This window comes from Octopus sinensis, linkage group LG1, assembly GCF_006345805.1.
Source record: "Octopus sinensis linkage group LG1, ASM634580v1, whole genome shotgun sequence".
NCBI lineage: Eukaryota > Metazoa > Mollusca > Cephalopoda > Octopoda > Octopodidae > Octopus > Octopus sinensis.
In genome coordinates, this window is record NC_042997.1 from 154,325,430 (window position 1) to 154,348,926 (window position 23,497).

Here is a 23,497-nt window from a genome sequence, read left to right on the forward strand (position 1 = left end):
CGCCAACTTCAAGACACCTCCTACTGCCCTCTGCCCTTCAACCCCTATGCCTAACCACCAACAGACGGTGTCCTCCATTATCCATGACCTCATCTCCTCTTCCCATCTCCTTCCCATTGTCCGCACTTCTCGCAACCCCACCATTTACTTCCCAAGATCCACAAACCCAACAACCCTGACTGCCCCATCGTCTCTGCCTGTAACTGCCCCGTAGAATTCATCTCTAAATACCTTGACTGTGTCCTTGCTCCCCTAGTGGCTTCCCTCCCCTCACACATCCATGACATTAACAATGCTTTTTGTCTTTTCAATTCTTTTTCCTTCCCTCCTGGTCCCTCTAAACTTCTCTTCACTCTTGATATAAAGGGTCTATATGCAGCAATCCCACACCACGATGGACTTCTTACCTTCAAACACTACCTAGACCTTTGACCTAATCCCGAACCTGACATGTCCACACTTCTTCATCTGGCCAAACTTGTTCTCTCCCTCAACTGTTTCTCGTTCGTGGGATAGTTTTACCAATAGATTTCAGGAGTGGCCATGGGAATGAGAATGGGCCCCAACTATTCGAATCTGTTTGTTGGCTACGTTGAAGCCCAAATATTCTCACGATTCACTGGTCCCACTCCCAAACTATACAGTCATTATATTGATGACTATCAGTGCAACCTCGCTTTCCTGCAAACAACGAGACCCCTTCCTCTCTTTTGTCCAATCTTTCCATCCTGCTCTCAAGTTCTCCTGCACTATTTGCAACACTTCTGTCGCCTTTCTTGACATTTTGGTCAACATACACCACTCCACTCTCACCACCTCCATCCACTCCAAACACACCAACTCACACTCATACAATAAAACAACAAGATATGGATTTTGGTGTTAAGACTTAAAAATAAAAATTTTGTTCTCAAATGGTGAAATTTTGGTTGCTTTTGATTCATCATCATCCTTTAATGTCCACTTTTCCATGCTTGTATGAATAAGTTGGAATTTTTTGGGGCAGGTTTTCTATAGCTAGATACACTTCCTGTTACAAACCCTCCCCATTTTCCAAGCAAGGTAACATTTTCCCATAGATAGACGTATTTTTCACTGATAACAGGAAATGAATAACCTCATTTGTATGACATTGGTGCTCATTTATAACCATCATGTGATGTCTAGACAAAAGTACACAAACACACATACACCCACACATACTTATATAGTAGGCTTCTTTCAGTTGCTGTCTAACAAATCCACTTACAAGGCTTTGATCAGCCTGGGGCTGCAGTAGAAGACACTTACCCAAAGTGCTGTGTAGTAGGACTGAACCCAAGACCACATGGTTATTGCACCTATTTGAATGCAGGCCAAAATTTCACTCACAAGCAAGGATTTCCCCACCCCTCTTCATGTGAGATATTTCCCTCAATATAAAATTTGGCTGATCACTGAAAATGTCACATCTACATTTTTACACTGAACAAACCATAGATTGGAACTGTTGAGCAAAACTACATCAAACTGTCAGAGAATTTGTTTTTTTACTGCAGTTTATTGTTTTTACTATTTCTTTTTTATCAAAGCAGATGTAGGTAGTTTTTTTTTCATATTGTTATGATTGCATGCAATTGTTTTTGTAACCAGTCTTTAATGAGTTTACATAATTACTTCCTTCCATATTAGTTGTCTTTTCTTAATTAGTGCCACCTAGCACCTTATGTCAGCATTTCTGTTCCAGATTTTTATTTGACCTAACCTTTGCCCCATTTACCAATTTATTGTGTCAGTTTTATGGACACAATTTACATCATGTCTGTAACATTTTATTCTTTGTCTTTCACCTTTTATTTTCCTGTTATTCTCTGGGGATTGTTTCTCTCGAACGTTACTTCTTTATTTAAGTCTTTGTCATCCAGTCTTGCAGTTTAACCCTTTTCTAACTAAGTTTATGAAATACACGACATATCTATTTTAATTAAATTTTGAACATAATCAAGAATTTTTAAGGGTTTAGTAAAATAACTTTCATTATTAAGCTAATGGTTTGAACATAACTTAACAAAAGGTTCTTTCATAAATTATAATGGAGTTTTCAATTAAAATACACATAATTTAAAATAAGTGATTTTTAGATCATAAAACCAAGCAGGTGGGTGTCAGAAAGGTTAAACTAACTGCTGGTATTTTGTTGCATTTTTTTATGTATATAGAAACTCCAATTATGGCTGTTGACACTAAATTGTCTTTAGTTCTTATTTAAGCATTATATTCACTGAGTGATAGGATCTACTGTTTTGTCTTTTTTCAATAAGGTCACCTTAATATACTGCCTGTTTTGTAAAATTTCAGCATTCTAAACATAGATTTACTATCAAGACTATAATGCTATTGTCGACTACTCTTTCTTCCAGTTACATTTTGAAGGCTTTTGTTTCTACTGATCTTGGAGGTCCTTACTACCTTAGATAGTGGAAAGAAAATTAGTCTCTTAATCTTTTATGATTTGTTCCATTCAAATATCTGAAGCTCCATTGGAATGCAGTATGTTAGAAGATTGTATTAGCAATGTATCCAATGCTCAAAGTAGATACTTCTAAATATATTGAATTTATATTTCATTAGAGTAATGGTGAAATCCTAAACAAACTTGAATTTCGTAGTTCTGAAGAATTTGTTGTTCTAGAGATTCTGAAATTAGCTGCCACATCTTTTCGATGTATTGTGAATATGTCATATGGAATGTAGTATTCTTATCAATTGCCATTATTAATGATGGAAAAAAATACCCATAGATTTTAGTAAACAAATAAGGTTTCAATGTTACTTTTTCTTGTATTTATTTAGTTTATCTTTACTTTCTGAGATCACAGATAAGGGAAGTATAATTGAGACATGAATATTCATAACACACACAATGTGGAGACATTTGGCTCAGTTGTGCTATAGCACAATTTGACAACAGGTTTATATAATTAGTTCTGTTTTGTAGAGAAATTTATTGTTATGTTCCAGTCATACATGAATGACTTTGTAAATTATTCCCATTTGTTAAGATCCTGGGTTTTTACATCCATGAAATGGATGGCCTTACCTTAACCATTTTGGCTGTTGTGACCTACTTTGGTTTAAAGTACATTTTATAAAAAAGAAGGAAAAAAAATGTTTGAAATATATTTACTTCTTCCAGGATAATTTGAAGAGTATTATAAGAAAATTTTTTTGTGTAATCCCTGGGTAGAAATGATCACTTTGAGAAGCCCTTGCGAAATGGGAGAGCAAGATTAATTGAAAATCGTCATCATCATCATCGTTTAATGTCCGTTTTTCATGCTAGCAAGGTTTGAACGATTTGACTGAGGGTTGGCGAACCAGATGGCTGCACCAGGCTTCAATCTTGATCTGGCAGAGTTTCTACAGCTGGATGCCCTTCCTAACGCCAACCACTCCGAGAGTGTAGTGGGTGCTTTTACATATCACCGGCACAGGACCAGTCGGGCGGTACTGGCAATGACCTCACTCAAATCTTTTACACATGCCACCGGCACAGGTGCCAATAAGGCGACTTTGGTAATGATCACGCTCAAATGGTGTCTTTTACGTGCCACCGGCATGGAGGCCAGATAGCTGCTCTGGCAACGATCACGCTCGGATGGTGCTCTTAACACCCTACTAGCACAGGGCTCGAGTGCCAAAGTTTTTTAAAATTAATAATTCAAAGACACCTTAGGATATGGTTTTAGTGTGTTTGTGTGTGTGTACATGCATGTGTATGTATATATATGTGTATATATGCATACCTTCATTATTGTTATTTTGATGTCGACTTTTCCATGCTTGGAAGAGTTAGACAATGGCCAGTTGGTGCAGAGTTCCATAGCTGGAAGCCCTTGCATGCACACAATCAATAACGAACATTTCTCAGTGAGGTTGCATCTTCAATCAGATATTCTTGTTGTGTGGTGCAAATATATTTGGTGTTAAGTCTATCCTGATGGAATCGCAGCAGCACTGAGTTGAACATGTGATCTGTGTGGAGGAGAGTAGAATCCCCAAGGCAATGCTCTGCAGCGGGCTGAACCATTGGAGAGTGCACCCAAATCTCCACTGTAGGGATGTCATCAAATGACATTGCAGTGATGGGGTTGGTCTGATTGTGACTACAAGGGAGAAGACAGTGATTGATTGCCAACAACGGTGAAGGACTATAAAGAAAGGTGTAAATGTTGTGTTAAATTGAATGAAATAACTAGAAGTATAAGAGAAAAGGTTAGATCATCATCATAATTTAACGTCCATCTTCCATGCTGGTATGAGTTGGACAGCTTGACAAGATTCACAGGGTCTAAGGACTTGTGTCATGTTCCAATGTCTGCTTTGGCATGGTTTTTATGGCTGGATGCCCTTTCTAAGATCAGTCACTTAACAGAGTGTATTGGGTGCTATTTTTGTGGGGCCAGTACTTGTGAGGTCACTATGCAACTTGTAAGATTAAGATCCCCTTCAGCTGAGTGGTGCTAAATTAAAAGGAGGTGATTACATCAACCCCAGTGTTTCACTGGTGCTTAATTTATCAACCCCGAAAGGATGAAAGGCAAAGTTGACCATGGCGGAGTTTGAACTCAGAACGTAGCATTTCATCCAGTGTACTAATGATTCTGTCAGCTTGCCACCTTGTATAATAATAATAATAATAATAACCAAAAAATTTTTGGCATATGGCTAGCAATTTTGGGAGAGGGGGCTAAGTTGATTACATCGACCCCAGCGCTCAACTGGTACTTGTCTTATCGACTCCTGAAAGGAATGAAAAGGCAAATTTGACCTTGGCGGAATTTGAACTCAGAACATAAGGACAGACAAAATACTGCTAAGCATTTTGCCCGGTATGCTAATGATTCTGTCAGCTCACCACCTATAATAATAATAATAATAATTCTTTCTACTACAGGCACATGGCTTGATATTTTCGGAGAAGTGGGGAAGGCTGGTCAATTACATCAACCCCAGCACTCAGCTGGTACTTATTTTATCAATGTGAAAGGATGAAAAACAGATTTGACCTTGATGGAATTTGAACTCAGAATATAAAATTAAAAGAAATGCTGTTAAGCATTTTGTCCAGCTTCCTAACAATACTACCAGCTTACTGCCTTAATAATCTACTATAATAATACTCGTGTTTTTCTCCGTCACAACATAAGGATGAGGACGGAAGGGGTGATGGGAAACTGGTAGTGGGAATATTTTAACTCTGTGAGTATATGTATGAATGTTTGTGTGTGTGTGCAATAGAAGTGAGATGGTGAACATTCAATGCTGAAAAGAAAAATCAAACAGCGTTTCAACTTTATGTGAGTATATGTGTATTTGGGTGAGCGTGTACAAGGGAAGTATGTGAATGTTTTGCATGTGTAAACCAGTGTTCTTTCAGTAACAAATGATGATCAGTCACATCTCAAAATACAACCACTAGATAACATTGACAAGTGTATTAATTTGATTTACTATCCATATATATGTATAAAATACTACAATTAGCTGTCATTTTTGACAGCACGGGGCCAGCTAATAATAATAATAATAATAATGATGATGATGATTTTTTTATTGCCTCTGACACAGCAATTATTTTCCTCCTGTTTTTCTATACTTCTATGCTTCAGTAGAGTGTTTTACTACTTTTAGCCGTTTGTCATCTCCTTTGAGAGATTCAGCCTCTTAAAAGTAGCTATCACTTCATCTCATGTCATCATTGGTTTTCATATACGAAGGTTCTCTGTTTATTTTATATTATTGTCATCATTATGAATGTAATCAATAACATAATTATTGATTATTTCTAACATAAACACAAGGTCGCATACTTTTAGAGAGCAGATGCAATTAATTATACTGACCACAGCAAAGTCAGGTTTCAGGTGGTGGGAATTTACAATATAAAAAATTAACTAGGGTATGGCTAATGTGATTAATAAAGTAGAAAATCCTGGTATGTTGTTTGGAATTATGTGTTACCGACAAGATATGCTTAGCAGTAAGAAAGAAAAAAATAACAACAACATCAAAAAAATCAAATGATTGCAAATATAGTTTTAATTATGATAATGGTTTTTGGGAGATTTACAAGTTTGTCTTGTATTGCCTGAAAATATGGTTTTCAACAGATGATAATGGATTTTTTTTTCTCCCACCCAGATTTTATGCTTATATGCCTTTATGGCTATTAACTTAAGTTCGCATGTAATTCAGTACAATTGTACAGCCACCAATCTGTTATCACTTGGAAATCAAAGAAGAAACTAATCTATTGAAGTGTTGATGTAAAAGTCTTTTGGAGTAGAATTTTGCAATTAGTCTTTTCATGTTTACTAAGGTTTTCATTGAAATACTTATGTACTCAGCAAGGGGTGAAAATTATGCAGGTTGTAGAGTGGGGCAGGAGGAAAGAAATGAGGAAAAGACACTCATATCAGAAGCGTTTTCAATTCTACTAAAACTTGTTTACGTAAACTGCTTTGTTTTATTTATACCCAGCATACTTTCAGAGATTGTATGTAGATGGAAGGAAAAACGTATAAAAGTTGGCCAGTAGAGTTGTAAAATATTTATTATCATTAGAATACCAGAATGTTCATTCATAGTTTTACTCTTGTGATTAAGGTGACTTAGTTTAAGAGGTTGTATCATCTTGTATAAACTGAGTGAATTTTATTTTCATATTTAATTAAATATATATTATCTATTGTTTGTTTCATCTTCTCATATGTAAATATGCTGGTATTTGTATCTGTTTATCTACGTATATACACACAAAACACACGTGTTGTGTATCTGTACAAGGTCCACCATGTAATTGAGAAGATATAAAGAAAAACAAAAATTTTTAAATAGAAAAAGAAAAGCAATATATTTTTGGTGCACATGTTCAACCAATATGTATTAAAGAAACTGGTTATTCAATAAATCCACCCTCAATCTTCAGGTTGCCTGTCGTGTCTATGGTGGCAGCCTTCGAGTGCTTTGTATTGTGGCACTGCCAGTTGGTCTCCCTCTTGACAATGATCAAACAATTATTTAGGAGTTTCAAATAAGAATAACTAGCAGATCGCATGTTAGCAGCACATGGTTGCAAAAATTACCAGCCTGCCACTCTTTGATCATGTGGGAGAGAGCAGAATTCTGCTGGAAGATGTACAGCCTTCCCTGGCCCAGTTCCTTGAACCAGTGATCTTTGTCCAGTACTTCAATGTAAGTGCTGGCATTGATCCTGGGGCCTTTTGGGAAGAAGTGATTCATTGTGTTCGTCTCCTCCAGAAACATGAAAGACAACAGGAATTTTATGTGCATGTTCATTGTTGTGAGTAGCTCAGTGGGGTCTATGCAAAGCCAGCTCTCATTCCTCCTATTCACCTTCTCATTCTGGTTGAAGTTCTAACTGAAGAAGAACCAAAGTATGATGGTTTCCTTCAATGTCAATTCCATGAGGTCACACACTTTTCCCAAATATTGATAGTCATGAATTGCCCTCCTAATTATGTATAATTTGCACTTGGTATCCTCATGCACTACATGCACCACATATCTCAAAGTGGACTTTAACACTATGAGCTGCTTGATGATGGCCCTCATCAAGTTTCTTGTTGTTGATGTTATCTGGACTTGGTAGGCAAACTCAGGTGCCCTAATGAGATTTAGCCCCTGAGAACCTCTGCACATGTTCAAGAAACTGTTAGTCTTTGAGAATCTATGGTTGTTAGCTTCAGCCATAAGCACTACCTTTTCATCTCTCAAGCCAGACTGGAGTCTGTCATGTTGGTACTATTGATACATCTGAAGAAGAGATGAGAAAGTTATAATTTGGTGTATGCTGCGTAACATTCCGTTAGATTATCATCTATTTATTGTCTGCTAATATTATACTCACAAATACCCAGTGCCCTGTGTGTGTGTGTGTGTGTGTATACATACATACATACACACAACCAATATCACTTCTCACAAGAGCTGTGACAACACAGTATAGTTGGGCATAGTTCATTTCAAAAAATGATTGCTGGCAGTTGTTTATCTTTCATTCATTCCATTCAGTGTTCAGCTTTTCACAAGTTATTTTTTCAACATGGATTATTATACAGTAGACATGAGGTTGTGGTTTTTATTTTTATTCTCTTCTTCATCATTATCTTTCTCTTGCTCTAAATATTAACTTTGGTATTTTTGCAATCCACTTCTTTAACAATTCTTCATTAAATATTTACTCATTGTTCTCGTCTGTTTGTTATATCTTCTTCACTTTTAATGTAGTGTCGTAATCTGTTGGAAAAAGAGAACAGACAAACAAACTAATTTTTGTACATAGTTTTTGTATTTTGATATTTGTATCTGCTGAGCCATAAGATGGTTTTGAGCCCCAAAGTCAGCTTTGGCTTGTTTTCATACATTCATGTTTGTTTTCATAACTTAACTAATGTTAAGTTATGAAGAATTATTCAATTGTAGATTACATATTATAGTTTTACAAAAATTTGGGTGAGATTGATTGCAAAGTTTGACTGTCTGATGAAGGTTAGCTAGCCTTCATTGGACACTCTGATGAGGGCTTGTAGACCAAAGCTTTGAAATCACTGCTCTCTCTCTCTCTCTCCCCTCCTCTTATAAAAGTATAACTTAATAACACACACACACACACAACATACACACATTTTAAAGTCACATTTTATAACTTCACAACTGATAATTTCGACTGGGTTCAACAGGTTGATTAAAGTCGATTTAAGCACTAATTGTGTGTATATGAATACGCAAGTCAAGTCACAAGGAAAGTATCAATCGTTCTTATATCAGCAGCTGTACTCCTTTATTTATCTGATAAAGATAATGAACTGTCAACAGGCTAATCCTCCCTCATGAGTAACAGTTCATTTCTGGAGGAAGATGTGGTACAAATGTCTTATTAACATGGTGTTTCATAAGTTTGCAGTTGTGAGATCAGGTTCTCCCATTGACCTAGAGAAGGTAACAAGATATCACTTCAGTGTAATTTCCTCTCCTCAATCATTTACATAACATCCAGATCTGTAGTTATAAACTAACGATGCTATTATTGTTACTTGCTGGTACTAAAATGACTGACTGCGAGTGTATGTGTGTACATGTTGGCCTGTGTTTGTGTATGTATGAAAAATAAGCTGTATTTGAGCATATATATGTATGTTTGATGATGATGATGTTTATGCATATGAATGCACACACACACACACATGCATGCGCACACACACACTCACGCACGCGCGCGCACACACACACACACACGTTTCTGAGAGACTGTCGTTATAATTACCATCATCATTGTCAGGACTGAAAGCAAAATTTGATTAAATGTTTAAATGCCTCAATTGAGTTACTGTTAATAAGATTAAAATCGTTCAGATTATTAACTTCAACTATGAAAATGAATTATTTAAAAAATATGTAGTCAATGTATTTTGATTGAGTTGATCTACATTAGTCATCAGATGTTTTATTCCTGAATGTATACATAATACCTGGTTGGATTCAATCTAGTCATCATCATCATCATCATTTAACGTCCACTTTCCATCCTGGACGATTTGACTGAGGACTGGCAAACTAGACGGCTGCACCAGGCTCCAATCTGATCTGGCAGAGTTTTTTCAGCTGGATGCCCTTCCTAACACCAACCATTCTGAGAGTGTAGTGGGTGCTTTTACGTGCCACCTGCATGATGGCCAGTTAGGCAGTACTGGCAACAGCCACACTCAAATGGTGTTTTTTACGTGCCACCTGCACAGGAGCCAGTCCAGCGTCACTGGCAACGACCTCACTTGAATGTTTTTTCGCGTGCCAGTAAGGCGACACTGGTAATGATCACGCTCGAATGGTGCTTTTTATGTGCCACCGGCACGGAACCAGTTAGCTGCTCTAGCAATAATCATGCTCGGGTGGTGCTCTTAGCACTATGTATGTATATATATATATATTTATACATATATATATATATATATATATATATATCCATGAATTAAACAACAGGTAGTGATAGAGATCAAACTGCTGGAAACATGGTGCAGTTACAATAGTTGTTAATACACATTTTAACTATAATTTTAATAGAAAAGCTTTGTTATTTATAAATTGCTTAAGATAGGTATTTAAACATCTTGCTTTCAATCTCAGTAATGAAGATGATAGTTATAAAAACAGTCTCCCACAGATATCAACACACACACACACACACACACACATTGTATATTGTATATTCCTTCTCTCTTTCCATGACTTATGCATTAATCAGTACATTAAAAAAATTAAGATATTAAAATCTGATTTGTAAAATATTTTAAAAAATTAAGTATTTCTCAGGAGCAGAATGAGTTCCTTCATTCAAATGGTTTGAGTGTCTAGGTTGAAGCAGCTGAGTGCCCCATATGTTGGGCTCTGCAAAGAGATAATTAACTTGAAGCTATTGACCAAATCTGCAGTTGTAATATAAAGCCATCTTTTATGTGGTAGGCCTAACATTCCATGTGATCTAACACCACTACTTGGATCTTGTGTGAAAGTTCATGAAGTTGTAAGCATTTGACCCACACTATTTGGTCCCCTCCCTGTTGGTATTAACTTGCTAATGTTCCAACTGAGCATCAATTGTAGCAATCTGGAAAGGGCTACAAAATGATGGTCACTGACTTATCTTGCAAACTAAAGTATATGAAAATAACAGTACATCTCTCTATATATAAACGGCAGTTTGTCTGTGTGTGTGTGTCTGTGTGTCTGTCAGGTTGTACCCTCACCCTGACCACGGCTTTCAACCGATTCTGATGAAACTTGATACACACATAGCCCAATGTCATAATTCAAAACTAACGCAGCGAAAATTTTGAAAAGTTCCCCCAGTTCTGAAAAAAATCGATAAATTCGACATGGGTTCGAGAATCAGAAACACAAACCACAGACTGTCTAGGGGACGCAACTCGACCTTTTTAACTAAAAAAAAAAAATTACCATAATTCTTTTCCATTTTTTTGCTATTTTTTGGCTATAACTCTCTAAAAATGCTTTATTGTTATTTCCCTTACAAACCCGAGCAACGCCGGGTGATACTGCTAGTAATAAATAAATAAATATAAGCGGAGCATTATGGTAGAAGATAAATTGAAAAGAAGGGATTAGGAAACTATTCCTTGAAGCTAAGTAGAAATGTAGATACTGTTATATAGTAAGGATCAAGTAAAGAAATTGCAAGTATGTGTGTGTGTGTGTGTGTGTGAGAGAGAGAGAGAGAGAGAGAGAGAGAGAGGATGGTGAGATATCAGGATGTCATTGATAAAAAAACTGTCATTTTAGTGATCTTGCCTTCAATGATAGTTAAAATGCAGACGAGGAACTATTACTAATAGATGTTGTTAGTTCTACATTTTTCAGTGAGATCCTTTTTATTGTTTTGATATGGTAGTGTGATTTGGCTGCTATTTCAAGCAGGTTAGTGACAGTTATAGGCCCCCCTTTGTTGGGAGGTTTTTTTTTTTTTGCTTTGGTGATGAAATGAATAAGTCTTTCAGTTTCAGATATAATCAGTACTAGTAGTTGGAGGAGGAGGAGAACTTTCAAGGGTAGTTGCTCAGAGTAAAAACAGCTGGATGGATTTAGGATACTCTAGTCTTTTGCTTTCACTACTTGTGAATGTATTCTTTCTGATGACTGCTGTAACAGCATTATTATTAGACGTTACAAGGATAAGAAGGAGATGCATTTGAGAGAGAGGAATTTCAAGGTGCATTAAACAAGGAATTTGCTAACTACATTCAGTGATTGCTAGTAGAAAGAGCCACACTGAAGGTTGTGCAGAACAGATTTAGATTGACTATGATGTAGCTTAGGTGCAAGAATGCAGAACAGCTGATGGCATATTTTGGGTAAGAATGCTGCAAGAGGTCTGCTATGAAATTAGCTTGTAAACAACAAATGTTACCCGCTTTGATTTTGCCAACAGACACACACACACACACACACACACACACACGTTTTATTAAGTCCTTTGTGATTAGGCAATGAACAAAATTAGATAAGAACAAATTACTTGAGTGCTGCTCAGCTTACATGAAAATACTAAAGTTAGCGGTCAGAAACAGAATCAACATTAGGTTCACTGTGAAATTTCGATGAATTATACAATTGTTCATCAATGTCTATCCTTGTCCATAATTGTTGCTATTTAATCTCGTCAATATTAATCCAGCAGGTACACTACAAAACAATCTTTTCTAGTTGAGATCATTGTCATTTTTGTTTTAAGATATATTGTATCTAAGACTATATTATTGTGTTCTTCCTTCATAGAATCATCATCATCATCGTTTTAACATCCGCTTTCCATGCTAGCATGGGTTGGACGATTTGACTGAGGTCTGGTGAACCAGATGCCTGCGCCAGGCTCCAATCTTGATCTGGCAGAGTTTCTACTGCTGGATGCCCTTCGTAACGCCAACCACTCTGAAAGTGTAGTGGGCACTTTTATGTGCCACCAGCACAGGGGTCAGTCAGGCGGTACTGGCAATGACCTCGCTCGAATCTTTTTACACATGCCACTGGTACAGGTGCCAGTAAGGCAATGCTGGTAACGATCACGCTAGAATGGTGTCTTCTATGTGCCACCGACACAGAAGCCAGTTAGTCGCTCTGGCAACAATCACACTCGGATGGTGCTCTTGAAGATTTGGTTACTGCTATTTCTAACAGGTTGCATGGTTGTGAAGGAGCTTCTCTCATTACTATCCTAGTCTTTGAAGCCTTCTTAAAAGTTTTCAGCTTTTCATTACTTTGGTGAGTTATGTTGATGAATTGTAGAAATCCAATACTTGGAGTAAACAAAAGAAAATATAATCTAGAGATTAATTTGAATGTATTACTAGTTCCTTCTTTGCATCTGTTAATGAACAAAGGGTCAAAATTGTTAAGAATCCTTAACCTACAACAAACATTTGTGATATTTGGAGCGCAAATACTGCCAGAGATTTTCTGAATATCATTGAAGTTGTTCAACTCCAGCTCAGCCTTGATTTAGCAACATATAATAGACATTCCATCCACCCATCACCTCTTCCAAGTCATTTTTTTTTTTTTGGACTATGTAATGTATCCTTTCTTACACCATAACTGTAGGGTTTGATTTGAGGAAGATATTACTGTTGTTTCTAGCAACTGAAGGGGTCCACCTAGAGGCTCTTTTACATTTATTGTTTTAGTAGTAGTAGTAGTAGTCACTACTAGGTAGATGTAGGTAATGAATCAAGAGAAGGTCTCATAGTAGCTAGTGGTTTAAGAATTAGGTAAATAAATGACGACGACGGTGGTGGTGGTGGTGGTGGTGGCACTATGCTTGGCATGTATATGTTTTTAGTATGTAGATGTGTGTGTATAAGAATCTACATGCACACACACATACATTATAATCCAATGAAATGCTCTTGAGTTCTTCCTACAAAATATGTGTTAGGTGTAGATTAACAGTATGCTTTCATTCTTGATATTGAAGTGAAGTAATATAGTTTTTGCTCTTTCTGTATTTCTAAAGAAATTGAAATATTAATTTTCAGTAACTTCCATTTCACTACTTTTGAATTTGTATTATTGATAATTTTTTTTGTGTGTGTGTGTGTTGATAGATAGTGCATCTTCATCCAAACACAAAAGCTAATCATTGTTAATCCTAAATTTGATTGAATGTTTTGAAAAGAAAAACCAGTCGCAAAAGTCAAAGTGTATAATATACTGAAGTGCCATGTGGAGAGAAAATAATAATGATGATAATAATAATAACAATAATAATAATAATAATAATAATAATAAAATGTTTCAGGCATTCTCTAATGAAATATTAGATAATTTTTCTTCTTGTAATACACCAGCTGGCATAATCCACATTTTAAACATATCAAATGAAAGTTTAGTTGACAATGGTTGGTGCTAAGAAGATTATTTGATGTTAGAAGTTGATAGCTATGTTAGTACTAACATATTTAAAATGCATTGAAGTAACTTGCTCATTAAGTATGTTTGTTCTGATTTAACTGTTTTTCTTTCTACCATCATTCTTTTAAGTTGATACTCCTCATCATCATTCAGTGTTTTAAATCTGGGTTTTGTCCTCATTAACGGAGGTGGCCAGATCTACCTCAATGCCATAGCAACTGCCCTCACACCATCTTGCCATCTCGTCCAGTTTTTGGCATCCTCCTTTTTCAAACCAACCCTCCCAATCTCCTCCTCACCTTTTCCTCGGTTTTGCACTCCATTTACCTCAAATGCAATCACCCTCATCAACACATGTCCATACCACCTCACTCCATTCACCCTTGCCACCCATTCCACCTATTAGTGTTTATTTACTAAAACTGTGTGTGTGTATATATATATCATCACCGTCATCATCATTTAGTGTCTATTGTCCATGCTGGCATGGATTGGAGTTTGACCAGGGCTAGTAAGCTGAGGGCTGCACCAGTCTGATTTGGCATGGTTCCTGCAGCTGGAATGTAATGGGTGCTTTTATATGCTACTCCAAGAATGTAATGGGTGCTTTTACATGCTTCTGGCACGGGTACCAGTTGCAGGATGCCAGTATTGGCAACAACTACAATTTCATTTGGCTTGATGACTCTTCTTCTTTGGCAAAGCATATTGCTAAAAGGTCTTGGTCATTTGTCATCACCACTGTGAGACCCGACACTTAAAACGTGCTTTTTACATCCCACTGGAACAGGTGCTGGTTACATAACACCAGCATTGGCTACATTGCCTCCGTGAGACCCGTATATATACATTATATATATATATATATATATATATATATATATATATATATATACACACACAGAATAATCAATATATTCACTATAATTACATTAGTCAAGTCACGTTGCCTATGCATGAAAGAACCAATGTGCAGAAGAACCAACAATAAACACTATTACATATATACATGTGGAATTTCTAGTAATCATTGATTGATATATAGCTAAACTGGTATATACTTGAATAAATACCCCTAGGAGAGAACACCCTCTTTCCATACAGATCTTTATAAATATAGATATTGCCATTTTAAGGCTGCTAATACTGGTAAAACTATGCTTTGCTGAGGAGGCCTAATAAGCCTGAAGTATGTTCAGAACTGTTACCACACTGCTAAATATCAGACCCTTCCTCACCTGCAAACTTTTATTCTATTTTCAATTAATTTGAATTATAAGGTTGGCTCTTCTACATTCTTCTTGACTCAAATTGATTATTGATTTTTTTCTCTTTACTCGAGGCATAATTTTTATTAAATGTTCTTGGTTTATGTTAACACTGTCTTTTCTAGAAATACATAAATACATTGCTGTTAGGCTGTTAATGTTTTAAATTCATGGATCATGAAAAAAAGGTAACTAGAAATAATTATGTGATATGGAAATTCGTATTAATGTAATTTTCAGTTTTTGGGTAGATTCAGGATACAACTCTGTACATGTTTTAGTCTTATTCTGACCTCATCAAAGTTTGATCCTCATTAATCATTGTGTCTAAGAGATGGAGTCTTGGTTATCTTTGATAATGAAGGACTAATTTATTGTAAGGCCTCAATTATCCCCCTGCATAGCTGCTATACCAAAATGTTTGTATAACTTTTACTATGAATATTTTTTTCATGAGCTTGTCAAGCATTATAAGGACCATCTTGAAACAATAAAAGAGCAACAAAGGTGCATACTGAGATCAAACTAAGTACCAGCTGATTGCACATGGCTTAGTAGTTAAGGTATTTGGCTCAAGATCATAAGGTCATGAGTTCAATTCCCAGTAACACATTGTGTCCTTGAGCAAGACCAGTCTGCTCAGCTGGCAAAAATGAGTAGTACCTGTAATTCAAAGGGCAGCCTTGTCACATTCTGTATTATACTGAATCTCCCTGAGAACTATTTTAAGAGTATGTGTGTCTGTGTTGTGCTCAACCACTTGCATGTTAATTTCACGAGCAGGTGTTCTGTTGATCAGATCCACTAGAACCCTTGTTGTCATAACTGACATGGTGCCAATTTTACCAGCTACAACTTTTATTTTGTGCATGATGATGGTCACAATACATCTCCCTTCCCATCATCAGTTTTCTAAACTCATAAGTAGTCATGGCTCTGCTGTTTTCTGTTAAGGTCTTGAGCATAATTTTGGAAGGACACCTGTGATTCATCCTCCAATGAGTTAGTTACAAGTGGGGACTTAACTAGAGAGCAACTCTGGTTCTCACAGACAGTGCCTAGAAACCTGCAACTGTCTTCTCATTATTTTGTTGGTCAACTGAGGGAGATAACCATAGAGTGGCTTATTGCTTGCTGTATGTATATTTTTTTTATCAGTGATAATTTTCTAAGATAATAGCAATGTTTCCTCACGTAAGAGCCATGTCTTGTTAGAATAGATTGAATGACAAGGTATAATGTCTTGAAATATTTAATTTATGTCTCTGTATATTCTGAATTTGACTCAGCTTAAATGCTCTCACTCGCTTGCTCGCTCACTGGTAGGCAGAAAGAGAGAGATCAAACATCAGAATTCAAATAAATCAGTGTCAAATCATTAAAGCCAAATAGATGGCACCAAAATGTCTCTGCCAAAATTTCTCATTTCTCTTCCAGTCAGTTGATAAAACAAAGTGCCAATAAAGTACTTTAGTTGGTGTGATTGAACTAGATACCTCCCTACAAATTTGTGGTCTCGTAATATGATTTCTTATATATTTATCACTAAAAGTATTTGTTTTGTTCTGCAGAATATTTAATATTTAACTCCTTTTCACTTAACTGAAGAGCTGTTACTTGCAATAGACAGGTGTTGTTTTCCATCTAAGAAGAAATTTATCTTGTTTACTTATTGCTATAGAAACAGCAGTAATGGCACAAAATGAATCAACAAACTTAATGACATGAAAATAATATCAGAATTTCCCTAACCTCTGCATTGACAATGAGTTTTAACAAAACTTTACCTAATTCTTTTGCTTCCTTGAGTGAGTAATGGTAGCATTGTAAAGAAAGCTAATTGACTGAGAGCTGAGAGGGAGTGGAATGCAGTGTGGAACTGGAGTTGATTGAACAAACTGGTAACATTATAAAAGCATGATTTTCAAAGTAGCTCGGTTAGTTAGCTCCTGGGTGTTATCCAGTTCTTTTCTCTTCCTCCCACAGAACAATAGACTATGTGTGGGTGGGTGGTGGTGCTGGTGGTATGAGGAATTACAAAGATTTTCCTGTTCCTAAAAGTGCTATTGGTAGCAGTGCTATAAAACACTGACCTAAATGAATGCGATGGAATGTTGAGTTTTCTTAGAAATGTATTTTTATTTTTGGTTTTGATAATCAATACTTATATTTTGATTAGTCTTCAAATAATGTCTTTAAAAAATTAGATTTATATAACAAAGGGAGCGAAGGGAAATATTTCAAATGAGCAAAATGCATAAATTTAAATAATGCAACTAGGTGGTGATATATGTAAATCTTTGCAAAAAAGAAAAATATTCTAAATGAATTGAAATTTGCCTTATCATTGAATAAAGAAAAGAAAAGCATTGTGGCACTTGCTAATGACTTTGGAAGAGAATAGAAGATAATATCTCTTAAAAATAGCTGATCTTTGTTAGCAGGCATAGTGACAGCTAATAGATGTATTTCTGTGTTATTAGATCTTATCAGCTAAATATTGTTCACCTTGCTTTTTTTCTTGTTGAACTAAATGAAATTTCAAATCATTTAGAATTTTCTGTATGTATCATTCAGCTCATCACCATCTACTTGAATTATCTAATTTCATGCCAGTAGCCCACTTAGGTTATTTCCCATGGCTCAGTTTTTGTAATTATGTAAACTATATTTGCCAAAAATCCTTAATACTTTTTCTACTTGTTAAATTTCTGCCAACTTATCAAACCAACCTGAAAAGGCTATACTTTGCATACAAGGTCTAATAATGCTGTAACCTACTTTAGCACATAATACAGCACATAAAACATATGTAGAAAAATATATTACAGAATGAATAAGGTTAATGTACTACATGTTATGCGTCAGTTGTTAAATCCAGGTGTGGTGGTGATAGACAAGAACATCACACCAAAGAGTAAAACAAAATTTGAGGAAAGTTGTGGAGTTCTGCGTCATTTTAGTGGCCTTATTACTCTGGATGCAAAAATTGAAGTGAGAAAGTAAAAGGGTGCAGGAATGAAGTGGAAGGAAATAATGTTTGACTAAATTTAGTGGCAAGACTAGGTTGTTTGAATTGTACATATAAGGAGTACTAGGGAGAGGAGAGACAGATGTTGACAAGTGTGCTGAGATCAATGAAAAACAAGGTCAGTTGAATTGGGGCACACACAAACATGGTGGAAGAAGGAACACATAGTTTCAACTAACATTAAAAAGCAAAGTTTATTGTGATTATTGTTTTTAAACTTAGAATTTTCACGGGTTTCTTTAAGGAGACATAAGAGACCATATCCCCAAAATTCTTGGTCAGATATTACAATCTCTGTAAGTGCAAGAATTCTGTTACCTGTCCCAGTATGAAAGTTGCCCGTATTAAATTTCTTCCAATTATCTTCCCTTTGAAAGTCAGTAAGAATATCCATAAGTTTCTGTTTATTTTCTCTAATGAAAAGGCAGATTTCAGTTACTTAAATTTTTTTTGTTTTTAATACGTCATTCAATACATTACTATCTTCCAGAATTAGATTTATTTTATTGTTTTGTAAGATTTTAATTATCTGCTAAGCAATTTATAGACTATTAATTTTTTTTATCCTTTTGTATTTTAATATCTCTTCAAAGAATATTCAATTTCCTTTCCCATTATCTTGTGCTTTGAGTTGATTTTATTATGTAACTTAAATTTTTATGGCCATGTGATGTATATGGATGAGGACAGCTGCATAAAAGGGTGCTGATCTCTAACTGTGGAGGGAGCCTGTGGGAGAGGTAGATCCAGGAAGACATGGAATGAGGTAGTGAAATATGACCTTTGGATGTTGAGTCTTAACATTGGCAATGATAACTGACCTAAACTTTTGGCAATTTTCTGTGCTTAGGAAGACGTGTCAAGCTAAGTGAAATAGTAGTTGTGACCTGTGCTGGTGGTACGCAAAAGGCAACCATACCATTGACATGTAAAAAACACGCATCCCAGTGACATGTAAAAGACACCTGGTATATTTTAAGAAGTGGTTGGTGATAGGAGGAACATCCAACTGTAGAAACCAAACGAAAACAGACTGGAGCCTGGTACAGCTCTCCAGTTTATCAGTTCCAGTCAAACCGTCTAACTCATGCCAGCATGGAAGATAGGCACTAAATGATGATGACATATATACAGGACACTATTAGTTCTTTAGCGTCATTATTTTTATGCACACATCATGAGTAATAAGTTTGATACCTCTTGTGTTTGATGATGAACAGTGACTAAAATCCTCTTTTTAGCATCATTCTCAAGCTGTCTGACTAACAGCATGATCAACAATGGCAATGAATTGGGTTATTATTCATTAACAGTTAAACAAAATATTTTGCAACTACTGTGGTGTAAATGTTCTTACAGTTATTTTTAAATAGTATTTTATACTTTATACACTTTACATTATATATATACTAGCAGTATCGCCCGGCATTGCTCGGGTTGTAAGGGAAATAACTATATAAGCATTTTTAGAGAGTTATAGCCAAAAAATAGCAAAAAAATGCATTAAAAATTGAAAAAAACATTAAGGTAAATTTTTTTTTTAAATCGTTGACACATCGTAGATATTTTTAGAGAGTTACTTCCCTTATATAAATGCGAAAAAAATGCATTAAAATGGAAAAATATGATGGTAAATTTTTTTAAAATCGTAGACTCATCGTAGACGCGCGCTAATACCCAGAAGGGCTCGATATGAATCACGACTATAAGATACCCGCTTTTGGTTAAACTGCACCGCAAAATGTGGGAGTAGTTACGAATCTAAATCGAAGGGGACAGACACACAACTTCACTCTTATATAAAGATGCTTTTTTTTTTTTCAGTCATAGAGTTAGATTTATGAAGGTCTTCAGTAGAAAATCCTTCGAATTCTGACTCGCTGCTTGATATAATGAAATTCGTATCCATTTTTTGTCAGAATTACAAATTTTGAAAACACAATAGGAACAAATTTCGGAAAAAAATCTCCCATAATTCACGGAATTAAAATTACACTTCGATTTTTGTACAAAACTGTATTTGAAGTGTTTACGAAGTATAATACGTGTTTTCACGAATGTACTAAAGAGATTTACTCTGATATTCTCATTTAAATATGAATAGGTAAATTCGGGCGGTTTGGTAACGAAAGGGTTTATATAAGTGTCGTCTGTTTATACATAAACACTGTTTCATACTTTCAGTTTAGTCTTCCTCAAATCACTCTGTCGCTAATTTACTCTCTTCCAAGAACATTTTCACTCACTCTTATCTGTTAGCTTCCCATACATTTTACTCATGTATCTATCAGCGTGATAGACAGAAACAAATATTACATCTAGTTTCACTTTATTCATTGCACACTGTGTGTGTGCGTTTGCGTGTGCTGTAAACCAGACTAAGAAAAGCATTTGACATACACACCAGAATGTGAGTTTTCTGTAAATTTTGCTTAATTGGAGTTTAAATTTTAAAAACTGGACCTCGCATGACCCGATGCATTCTACTCTTTAAAATGCTAGGTAAATTGTAATTGAAGAAATCCTATATTGTAGATTTCTATAACTTACAAAGGGAGGCAGATAAAATCTGCCTTTTATAATAAGAGATAGTATGCACTTTGTATTCTTTATATGGGATACATTTTGTACACTTTATATACCACAAACTTTATACACCTTACACACACACACACGCATATATATTTGTGTGTGTGTGTGTGTGTACTTTTGTATTTGGTTAGAGCTTTTTTCTTGATTGATCCTTTGACATGAAATGTATTTATTATTGGCATAATGACCTTTCTGAGATACAATGCACACCCACACCATATACTTTATTTAGTTGTTGACTTCACAGTCTTTAATGTGCTGGATGCAATGCCTCATGTTATTTGTTCCAAATACCAAGCTCTTGAATTCAAATTTACTTTTCAACCTTTTAGGATTATTAAAAGAAAAGTAACAATCTAGTCAGCAGATTTGTGGAGCTGTAAGAAAAGTAGACAAGTTATCTTGTAGTATTTGTTACTTGTACATGTGGTAGCAGTCAAATGGGGTGAGTTGAGCTGGTTGCAACCAATGAATTCATCACATCCTTTTTTAAATGCTGACCACATCCAACTATCAGTCACAGTTGAGGCTGTAATGGACACCCACTCCCAAAGACCATAGATGCAGAGGCTCGATTATGCTTCCATGTTCTCTTTTACCATTGCCAGCCATGCTTTCAGCTGTCCTCCAGTTTGTGTGAGCCACCATAAGAGGGAAGCCAGTTTGACCACCTTGTGAATGAATTCCCCAGAGGTTGACAGAGAGCCACTTTAGATGTCTTGTTTGTAGAGCTTGTTGCAGAGAGCTGATGTAGCTGTGTTGTTGTATTTCAGGGTTCAAAATGAAGTCCCATGGGCAAACACACAGAATTCAATGTAGGCGGCAGTGGCTTGAAGACTTTGAGTTTTTGGAGATCTTCAGCTCTCACTGGCCAGGGTTCACATCCATAGTGTGTCCTGAGATTAAATCCCACCATCACCACTTGGTACCTTTGGGTGCCTTTAGTGAACTCCACACTGTTGCATTCAGGCCTGGTCCTTGGTTTGAGGATAAAGCTTTTCCTCCTACTAGTTTTGGAAGCCCTGTAAAGGGTTACAGGCACTAAAGATAAGGAAAGGACTTTATATAGAATACACTAATGTACTTTATTCATCATACACTATATATGTTTTAAATGTGGGCATGGTGTAGATGAAGATAAGGCTGTGTGGTTAAGAAGTTTGCTTTTCAACTTCCCAACCACTTGGTTCCAGGTTTAGTCCCACTACCTGTTACTTTCAGTGTCTTCTAAGCTGGTCTGATCTAAGCCTTTTGAGTAGATTTAGTTGATGGAAAGGGAAAAAGAAGTCCTCTCTCTCATTCTCTCCCCCCCTCTCTCTCGTGTGTGTATGTGTATTTATTTGTATAAATATATAGTGTTAGTCTATGTTTGTCTCCTTGTCTTGTCACCACATGATAGTTGTAAATGATTCTCATTATCATACAAGCAATGTCATTAATTTCCAATATTCTGTGATGATATCTTTGGTTATGAGGAAATATTATATTAGCTTGGAAACAAGTGAGGATTGGTGACAGGAAATGTATCTAGCCATAGAAAAATCTACCTCAGCAACAAGCGTTGCAATGTAGGCATTAAAATGATGACAGTGATGCTGTTATATGTGTGTGTATATATATGTACATAAATATACACCCACTATTTGCCATATATTTCACACTTTAAGCAGTAAAAAGCACGTAAAAAGCACCATCCAATCGTGGCCGTTGCCAGCCTCGCCTGGCCCCTGTGCCGGTGGCACTTAAAAAGCACCATCCATTCGTGGCCGTTGCCAGTCTCGCCTGGCCTCCGTGCTGGTGGCACGTAAAAGCACTATCCGTTCGTGTCCGTTGCCAGCTTCGTCTGGCTCCTGTGCGGGTGGCACGTAAAAAGCACCCACTACACTCGCGGAGTGGTTGGCGTTAGGAAGGGCATCCAGCCGTAGAAACACTGCCAGATCTGACTGGGCCTGATGAAGCCTTCTGGCTTCACAGACCCCCGTCCAACCCATGCTAGCATGGAAAACGGACGCTAAATGATGATGATGATGATGAATTACACACATGTGCAATGACAGTAGCTGTGAACTTGAAAGTGTTAAGGTCAATGAGACGACCCATAAAGTTAAGGCAAAATTATGCGTATGACACTGTTCTGATTTCATCTGACCTTTGGCTTTTAGTTTTTGATAGTCTCACACAAAATGTTATGAATTCCATGTTAAATTTATCTAAGTAACCTAATTTTAGTTTTTTTTTTTCCTTACTGAGAGTACATTGTTTCCTGTGGCTTTTTAAGGTAAAGGACTTGAAGTGTTGAGTTCACATTATGTAACAAAAAGATACCTTCTCCATTTTTAATTCATTTTTAACTGTAGGTATTTTTTGTTTTGTTTTTAGGATAAAATAGTTTAGGACATAAATCTAGAGTATATGTTGGGTTTTCTTTATAAATTAGTCAATAATTGGAAAGGTAATTAGGTTGACAGTCACAGCAGACTATGAATTGGTAAGGTGGTCAGCCTACAGACTGAAGGATTGACAGTTTGCATCATGTTATATAGCTAGCTTCAGTCAAGAAGGGAACCTTTACATGAATGCTGTACCTGCTAGAAATAGCAGCCTGGTTTCTGTCATATGTTCA

The 23,497-nt window shown here is 36.1% G+C and overlaps 1 protein-coding gene across 5 annotated transcripts in view; it reads left to right on the forward strand.

Moving 5' to 3' along the window:
* Positions 1–23,497, forward strand: part of LOC115212228 (vacuole membrane protein 1) — an 82,485-nt gene that overhangs the window by 37,557 nt on the left and 21,431 nt on the right. Inside the window, exon 1 of one of the 5 annotated variants that reach the window (XM_036505735.1) lies at positions 8,093–8,133. The exons of 3 other annotated variants lie outside the window; for them this stretch is intronic. In XM_036505735.1, the coding sequence (XP_036361628.1) occupies positions 8,108–8,133 (26 nt within the window). In that variant the 5' untranslated portion in view covers positions 8,093–8,107. Of the gene's footprint in view, positions 1–8,092; positions 8,134–8,980; positions 9,004–23,497 lie in introns of those variants that run through there. One more of the 5 variants, XM_036505743.1, reaches the window with a different exon arrangement.